At 49.6% G+C, this 9086-nt stretch overlaps 1 protein-coding gene across 1 annotated transcript in view; it reads left to right on the top strand.

The window, feature by feature from the left end:
- Positions 1-464: 464 nt before the first annotated feature.
- XKR5 (XK related 5) overlaps positions 465-9086 on the top strand; it is a 33768-nt gene continuing 25146 nt past the window's right edge. The window contains exons 1-2 of the mRNA XM_075598601.1: positions 465-582; positions 5893-6076. Coding sequence (XP_075454716.1) covers positions 525-582; positions 5893-6076 — 242 coding nt within the window. The 5' untranslated portion in view covers positions 465-524. The remainder of the gene's footprint in view (positions 583-5892; positions 6077-9086) is intronic.

Here is a 9086-nt window from a genome sequence, read left to right as displayed (position 1 = left end):
TTCATTGGCCTGGCGTCACCAACGCGCGTTCCGCGCAAACCGCGGCCGAATCTGGAATACCTGCCGTTAAAGTCAATGCCGGATATGGCAGATTCGGCAGGTTATGGAAGATTCGGGGTGTCGTGCTTTGATGACTCCCAGCCAATGACCCAGTTCACTTTTATAGTGGCTCTTTTTATAGAATAGAATAAAATGACTACAAACCCCATCATGCCTCAAAGGGGTAGTAACACAAAGCATGGATCAGCCGCCCGGCGCGTGAGTGCCACAGTCAAAAATCTCACAGTAAAAGAAAAAAAAGAATATATGTGCATAATAATGTATCTCATTGTCTCTTATTCCAGCCTCCTGCAGGGCTGCAGTGAGTGGGTTGACAAGTCAGTGGGCGGGGCTTGTGCAGCCCACACTGTGCTGCATTGTGTGCTCGGCTCTCCGGCGGGCAGCGGGTTAAAGGGGGGCGGGGCGAAGCGCTTGGCGGCAGATGCGGATCCGGGGCCGAGTTCGGACGGGTCTCGTGCAGCGGGATGAGCGGGGGGCGCGCGGCCGGGTCGCTGCTGCTGCTCCTGGCAGAGCGGGGGGCGCGTGAGTGTCACGGGGATGGGCAGGGAGGGTGGGAGGACAAACGTGTGAATTAATCCCCTCTGGCACTGTATGGTTAACAGTGACAGACGCCTCTGGCGGGGAAGGGGTTATTAAAGACCGTGTCGTTTATTGTCCCTCCAGCAATGACAGGAGTTGCATGCTCACCCTGGCAGTAAGTGGGTTAATAGCAGTGTTGCCCCTTTGCTGTGTATAAAGCATACATCATTTGTTGCATGGATCCCTCTGATATGGAGTCTGACCCTATATAATAACACTACTATAGCGCTGTTTGCGGACACAAGGAGTCCCTGATCTGAGGAGCTTGCAATCTAGCTTTGGTGAGACAGTAATTTGCCCAAGATCCATACTGTCAGCTCTCCTTGTGAAGTTACAGTACGCTTCGTCCTATGAAGTGCGGCTGTGTATATATACTGTAGGCTGGAAAAATGTCGCCTACTTGCGCTGGTTTGCCGGGGGGGCGTGCGCAGGAAATTACAGCTGCTGCAGAGCGTTTTCAGAAGTGGAGCTGTCAAATGCTCTGCTTCCCATAGTCTTGACACATAATGCCCTGTGTAGCGCTGTGCAAGGGATTAGGCTGCGGTCCCAGTCACTGCCGCGGCGTGCGCTGTGCGTGTAAGCACCGCCCCTCAATGGGGAAGGGCCCAGTACGCACCTTCACGCTGAAGGTGCAGCCGGCCGTACTGCAAGTTTTTTATACTCAATGAAATTGAGTTTAAAACTTGCGACGGAGGCGTGGCCACGCCCCCACCGGTGGTTCACCCAATGAGGGCGAACCAGCCGCGTGACGTAATGGGCACGCCCCCGCAAATCCCCGACCACGCCCCCTCCCGTCGCAAGCTCCATCTCTCTCAGATCGCGGTTAGCGCTGTGCACGTGCCGCCCCTCCCCCCCCCCCCCCGCCGGGCGCGCGTGTCACAGACATGACTGGGACCGCAGCCTTAGCAGCAGCCCAAGCGACTTTTAAAACCATTTTAAAAATAGTTTTGAAGCAGGGGGTCTCCAGAGCTGAACCGCGTTGATTTCAGCTCCTGGGACCCCCTGATTCAAGAGATACTTGCCTCCGTATGGGATGCCGGTAGCAGCTCTGGCTGGGCTAGTTGGGGGTTCTCGTAATGGCGGCTTCAAAGCTCCCGCGTCACGGGGGCCAATAGGAAGCCGTGACGTCAACCCTTGCGGCTTCCTATTGGCCTGCACGACCAGGACGTTTAAACTGAAGAGAGATGCCGGTACTCCCAAAGGAGGTAAGTATCTCCGGGAGCACGAGGTGCCCGCAGCTGGAAATAATGGGGTTCAGTTCCGCAGACCCCCTGCTTCAACCCTATTACTAAAAAAATGCTGCCTGGGTTGAACTTTTAAGGGACATGAAGGCTGGAGATCTATATACAACTGCTTCTGGAGACGGTCTGCAGCCGCTGCTGTATCAAACTCCTCACGTTCCCGCCAAGGTCCCACTTAACCTGTATACAGAGGGTCCAGCGGCGGCATACAGATGCTATCACAGATACGGAAAAGGTATTAGGAGAGATGTTGAAGGATTGGGTGGTAGAGATAAGCGGATATAGTTTTGTTACTGATGCTAAGCGGTTGATTAACGTGGCCCAGAAGCAGTAATGAGGTGGGCCAAGTGTTTGTGAAAATCCTATATGCAATAGGGGTCTGTATATCAACACTCGGGGAAAACTGCACATTTTTCAGTGCAGGAGGTGGGTTTTCAGGATATCCCTGCTTCAGCACAGGTGGCTCAGTCTTTGACTGAGCCACCTGTGCTGAAGCAGTGACATCCTGAAAAACCCAACCTGTTGATGGCCGTTGAGGACTGGTGTTGCCCAGCCACGGTCTTGGTGCCTCCAGCTGCATCATATTTAATAAACTTGTTGCTCCAGTTTCTTAACCCCGTAATTGCCCCAGGATGTAGCCACCACGCCGTGGTATCTGGCACTCCAGGGGCCCCGTGACGTCGTGGCTATGTCATGGGCTTTAAGCTCGGTTTTTTTCTAAGGGATATGGTGTTCCTGTGACGCAATGAACGCAGTCTTGCCAGAGCAGTAACAGGAGGACGTCCTCCTTCCGTTCGGACCACGGTGATGCTGCTGGTACTGTGGGGCCGTGGCCTGTCTGGCACGCAAAGGGTAAAACCGCGATGTCCAACCAAGGTGGCTTGCACAGCCTCAGACCTGTTGGATATTTTGATTTGTTGAAAGATAAAAGTGGGTCCAGCATCGATTTGCTCTCTAAACTTGCCTTGGTTCATAGACCCTAAGGAGTCTATTGTGCTGCGCTGACATTTTTAAAGGCTGATTGGAAAGGTACCCGAGTTACGGGAGGCGTAGGAAGGTATAAGTGAGTGTGTAATAACCAATGTTGCTAAGATAGACGGGGATGCTCTCTACCTCTCCCACACACACCAGAGCTAAGGGAAAGGGATGATAGTAAAGGTGAGTTAATGGGATGTGGCAGAGTGACTGGATAGCAGGTAACCTCTGCTTCCTCTCCATTCACACCCAGCAGAGGGCAAAGAGCAGTGTTGCTGTGTGAGATGTGATATATGGTAAATAAGGTGTCCCAGGTTTGATTTATTTGTTAGTAGTATAGTTGCTTGGCAGGTGAGCTGAGTGAAGCAGAAGGTTTCGCAGTGAAGAAACAGTTGGTGTATATGCGCTTCAGCTGTTGAGGAATTAAGCGGCCACGACTTGGCGACTGATGCATTTTCTCCTCTTATTCAGTATGCCGCGAAGCTGTATCTGTGTCCCATAAGTTGTGCAAAGGCCCCTTAGCTGGCAGGACCTGCTGTGCATTGCAGACCGGTGGGTTACAGGCATTTGTGGACATGAAGGGATTAATGCACTGGTTTCCAGTCATGCCCCAATCTTAACACTGGTGCCCCACCCCGTCCCATAAGCATTTATTTTGCCTATGAGGTCCCTCCTGTATTTGGTGCACAAAGGAAGATGACCAAGTTTGGGTCCCACTAAATATACCATGTAATTGAATAAGGATTCCACATACAGTATGTATTGATGCAAGAAAACTGCCATTCGTTATATCTTCAGTGCCAGAGTAATTTTATATTTGTATTAAAAAAAAAAGGCTTGGTATGCAGACACATGCAATAAACCTACTGTATCTGTCTGGGCACGTACTGTGCTACAGTGTAGGTGTGTAGTTGATGAATGACCAGTGTAATACCCAGCTTTGTATGGTCTGATATTACAAGTGTATGGTTATCACTAGAGGATCTGCATTGTGTACACACTGCAAAGACCTGTAACTGCTAGATCTCTGCTATCATCTTGTGCTGTCTGGGTACAAATGGCTTCCTTAGTGTTTGGAAAGATAGTATCTGAATCTCAAATCAACTGATGCTGTATGGGGGTAAATGCACCAGACTGTTGCAGCATCCTGACCTTGCATGGAATGTGCATAGGGAATCCCTTGAGTGCTATATATTGCAGGTTAATCACACCCAGGTCAGCCTTGTGTGTACATTTTGATTGCATTTCTTTGTGGCGGTCTTCCCATCAGCTGCTACTCCCCACTTTAGGGATAGCCTCTTATTCTCCAGGGCTTAATTCAATAAGCATTGAAGCTGCGATTTGCCGATAACTCCCATTTATTTTGTACTGGAGTTTTCGTCTAACCGCAGTGCGTTGGCTGCCGCCGTACTTATTGAAGAACCTCCTGTGATGTAATGTAACCCAGTTGCTTGTTAGTATGTCTTTTCTATATACTCAGGGATGGGACAGAAATCAACAGACACATCAAAATGCAGGGAGATTTACAACATAAGGGTGAAGCAACAAAGACTAACAAAATGGAAACCTTGTGGAGAAAAGTAGCCTGGACATGAAGATTTTGGTCCAGCTTTGGTTGCAAAAAGCAGATGAAAATGAAGAGGTCGATTTTGTAGAAGACTTTCTAGTATCGATATATAAAGGAAACGATGGACAGCTGAAGAATTATCTGCTCTCTGACCATGGAAAGGCAGTGGGTGAGCGCTGGGAAGTGGAACCTCTGCTCTCTGACCATGGAAAGGCAGTGGGGGAGCGCTGGGAAGTGGAACCTCTGCTCTCTGACCATGGAAAGGCAGTGGGGGAGCGCTGGGAAGTGGAACCTCTGCTCTCTGACCATGGAAAGGCAGTGGGAGAGCGCTGGGAAGTGGAACCTCTGCTCTCTGATCATGGAAAGGTGGTGAGGGAGCGCTGGGAAGTGGAATCTCTGCTCTCTGACCATGGAAAGGTGGTGGGGGAGCGCTGGGAAGTGGAACCTCTGCTCCCTGACCATGGAAAGGTGGTGAGGGAGCGCTGGGAAGTGGAACCTCTGCTCTCTGACCATGGAAAGGTGGTGAGGGAGCGCTGGGAAGTGGAACCTCTGCTCCCTGACCATGGAAAGGTGGTGGGGGAGCGCTGGGAAGTGGAACCTCTGCTCTCTGACCATGGAAAGGTGGTGGGGGAGCGCTGGGAAGTGGAACCTCTGCACTCTGACCATAGAGAGGCAGTGGGGGAGCGCTGGGAAGTGGAACCTCTGCTCTCTGCCCATAGAGAGGTGGTGGGGGATGCTGGGCGGTGGAACCTGTTTTTTCTCGGCCATGGTGGAAGAGAGCAGGACAGGAGAGCATCCTCCCCTCCCCTTCCTTTTTTTTTTATTTTTTTTTTTTTAACCCGTCTGTTTAAATCTCCTTCAATATCCTGTAATAAGTTTAATATTTTCTTTAATACTCATTTGTATTACACCTGGAAGCGAAATGCAGCTTTTTTATGTTGGAAACAAGTTGCTGGGTGGCACGTTCCCAACCTCTGTAGTAGAATAGACTGGATCAGTGACCAGTTTCTGCAGAGGTCTGTAATATGTACATGTTAAAGGTACATCCCATGAAGCCAGCAAAAAAATATTTTCTAAACGGATTAAACAATGTAATTTGTTCCTTTTTTTTTTTTCTGTAGGGGTCACCTTCCTCAGATGAAAGGGAAATTAAGCTGATTGACAAAATCAAGTACAATTATACATTTTTATTTTAAAATAACTTTTTCATAATAGACACACTTTTTTTTTTTTTTTTTTTTTGAAGAGTTACCAGGCAAACTAAGGGAACACTATGGCAGCCAGAGTCGAGGCTTGCTCCAGGGGCCAATTGTAAAATCCTGATGTCGTGGCTTTCTATTGGGGATCCTGGCGGCCATGTTTGTAGTCCGCCACCATATTTGTAGTTTTTGTTTGCTTTATATGTTTAGCACGTGCCTAGCTTTTGTGAGTTCCTACCCTTGTAATGCCGCTGTTCTGTTTCAATCCCAGAGTTGGCTGTGGTGCTGCACTATTTCCTCACTGGACAGTACCTGTGGGCTGGGTGGACTCTTGGGTTGCTGCTGCCCGGCTGCTTGGCTCAGGCCCTCAGCTTCGTCTGGTTCAGGAGAGACGGACACCCAGAATGCTTCACTTTAACACTGCTCCATGTCCTGCAGCTGGGAATTCTAAAGCGGTAAGACTGGGCATACTTCCATTTTATGTTCCCGTATGTCTTTTTATATCCCTCATTACAAGCTTATAGAGTTAACAGATTCCCTTCTACCAATATCTACTTGTATCCCTGATGCTCTGATTTTCTTTTTGTTTTTTGTTCGGAGACCTTTTATTTCCAATAAATTAATATGGACTGAGGTTTACGAAGAGGTGCTATTCTACCTAGAAGTGAATAGGACAAAGGGTGTCTTCACGTGCCAGGTGTCTTATGGAGTAGCACCACTGAGTAAATCTGGGCCATGCTACTTCGAGTACCTGAAAACTTTTAAGTGATGCACCTGAAATGTAAAATTCTGGAAGAGCGGCATTTACCAGTGAAAACAATTACTAAACTGGGCAGTGCTAGAGTGAGACAGAAAAGGTAATCTTTTTTTGTTTGTGTAGCATATGTTTCCCCCCCCCCCCCCCTCCCCCTCTCTGGGAGATGTTGCTGGTACTACAGATGTTAATGGTGCTTGCATACCTGTGAGGGTCCAGGAGAGCTGAGTTGTAGTGGGGACCTGGACAGGCTTTTGATGAGTTCAGCCTTTTCCCATTGTGTCAGCTCCTCCAGCTTCAGTGGGCTCCAGGATTCCCAGAGACAGTCCCCACTAAAGCAGACTTCTTGTGCACCCCTGCCCAATAGACTGTAGACTCAGTCAGAGGTATATAAAAGCAAAGGGGCTTTATTGGCAGTCACTGCAGATGTTATACAGCGGATGCATATAGTGACAGAGGATCCCATGCCTTGGGATGTTGCTGGTCTCTCTGGTAGTATTAAGGCCTATCATCTCTTACCTCCTCACCCCAGAGGGTGGGAGCAGAACGCACCTCCTCTCCCTAGGAAGGGTGGAAGAGAACTCCTCCTATTTGGCACTTCCTCTCTGAGACTACAGAAGGGGAGGGCTCAAGGTCTGTACCATGATTGGCTATACACAGACCCGGAGTCACCACCACTTCTGTCATTCAGAGAGTACAGTAGCATGAAGGGGGTCAATGCCCACAGGATTGCCTGCCACAGCCTGTAGCTACAAAGGACTTGCATGACAGGGGATAGAGAGGCAGTCTGGATGAGCCATGCTACATTTTGTATCAACTCACAAGCAGGGCCCACACTACTCCTTTTTTTTAAATTTTTTTTTATTGGTTTGCAATAACTACTGTTCCCCCTCCCCCCCCCCCCCCCCCCCCAGTGCGCATGCGGAATATGTTCTCCAATAAATAATGATAACCAGGGCTGGGAAAAGTTTGACTAAGCCGCTCCCAGCGCAGGGGACAGTGCTGCATGCAGACTGTTTTCAGAAGCAGAGTTTTATGGGGCACAACTTTGGGAAGGGCCTGACGTGATTGACAGCTCTGCTTCTGAAGATGTTGGGCAGCAGCCACGGTTCACGCGCCCAGCACGGAGATCTTTCCTGTTTTCATAGTAACCCGGCACTCTTAAGAGGAATGCAAACTATGAATATTCTTTGTGGGCTCCCTCTGCTGTGGGTCAATAGCTATTACCATCCATCTAGCTGAGCGGGAAGAAAACGATGCAGAAATAATATGCGTCACACTAAGCATGGACGTTTGGATATAGGGTACTTCCACTTTCTAAGCTGCTGAAGTGGAAGTGGTTAAAACTTTAGCCTGTTGTTAAATCCTATCGGAATTGGGTTCTATTTACTCACTGTTTGCAGGATTACCAGTAAGGCCTCTCACATAGTAAGCGCTTAGGTGCTGCTGCTCGCTCTCGCTTGCTGACGCTTGCGCTACCAGGAGCTTTTTGCTGTCTTGGCAGAGGAGACAGCAAGCGCGCTTGGGAGGCAGGTATCACTGTGTGTGTGTGTCACTTGGTAGCCGTCAGTGTGTGTGTGTCACTTTGAAGTGGTCTGTGTGTGTGTGTGTGTGTGTGTGTGTGTGTGTGTGTGTGTGTGTGTGTGTGTGTGTGTGTGTGTGTGTGTGTGTGTGTGTGTGTGTGTGTGTGTATATATTATATAATATTTTAAAAATTAAAAAAAAAGACGTGAGAATAAATTCTTTATTAACATTGTGCAACTTTGATAAATATATTTGCACACGCCCACACAAACACATACACACTGGTACACACACGCATCACACACATCACACACCACACAGACACATACATACATACACACACATACACACATACACACACATGCACATACACACATGCACACACACGCACACATACACACACACATGCACACACACACACACATGCACACGCACGCACACACACATATATATATACACACACATAAATATACATACACACACACACATATATATATATGTGTATATATATATATATATATATATATAATCACACACACACACCACCTTGCTGCCACCACTGCTCCGGGACACAACCCCTTCCTCACCCCAACCCCCCCACCCCCGGCGGCCGCGCAACCCCCGTCCATCTCTTGCGCGGGCACGGTGGCAGCTACGGTGATCGGGGCAGAAGGGGGACACATCACCCGCTCCCCCCCACCCCCACGGGGACAGCGCAGCACCCCTGCATCTCCCGTGCGGGCAGGGAGGCAGGCACAAGGATCGGGGCAGAAGGGGGACACATCACCCGCTCTCCTCCCCCCTCCCCCCCCCGGCGGCGCAAGCTCCCTCCATCTCCCGCAGGCTGACAGCCACAGGGATCGGGCAGAAGGGGGCACATCACCGCACCGCACATCAACACGCACACACACACACGCACATCAACACGCACACACACACAGTCCCACATTATCTATAGTTCTTCCTCGTCCTCTATGGCAGCCAAGAACTTCTCAGATAACTCCTTCTTCCAGCTAGGGTAGTACAAGAACGGCTGAGACCAGAATAAAGGAGCCGTGGCCCGTTCCGGGCCAGTTATTCTTGTCTTGCCATAGCTGGGGAGCGGACTGATCCACGGTTGTGACCGCATGTATTTTTGGGGGGGTGGGGGGTTTCCCTGTCTGCATGCATTACTTCAGGGCCGCTAA

The sequence above is a fragment of the Ascaphus truei genome, chromosome 4 (genome assembly GCF_040206685.1).
Source record: "Ascaphus truei isolate aAscTru1 chromosome 4, aAscTru1.hap1, whole genome shotgun sequence".
Taxonomy (NCBI): Eukaryota; Metazoa; Chordata; class Amphibia; order Anura; family Ascaphidae; genus Ascaphus; species Ascaphus truei.
Note: the sequence above shows the minus strand (reverse complement) of the source record. Positions and strands in the feature narration are given on the sequence as shown.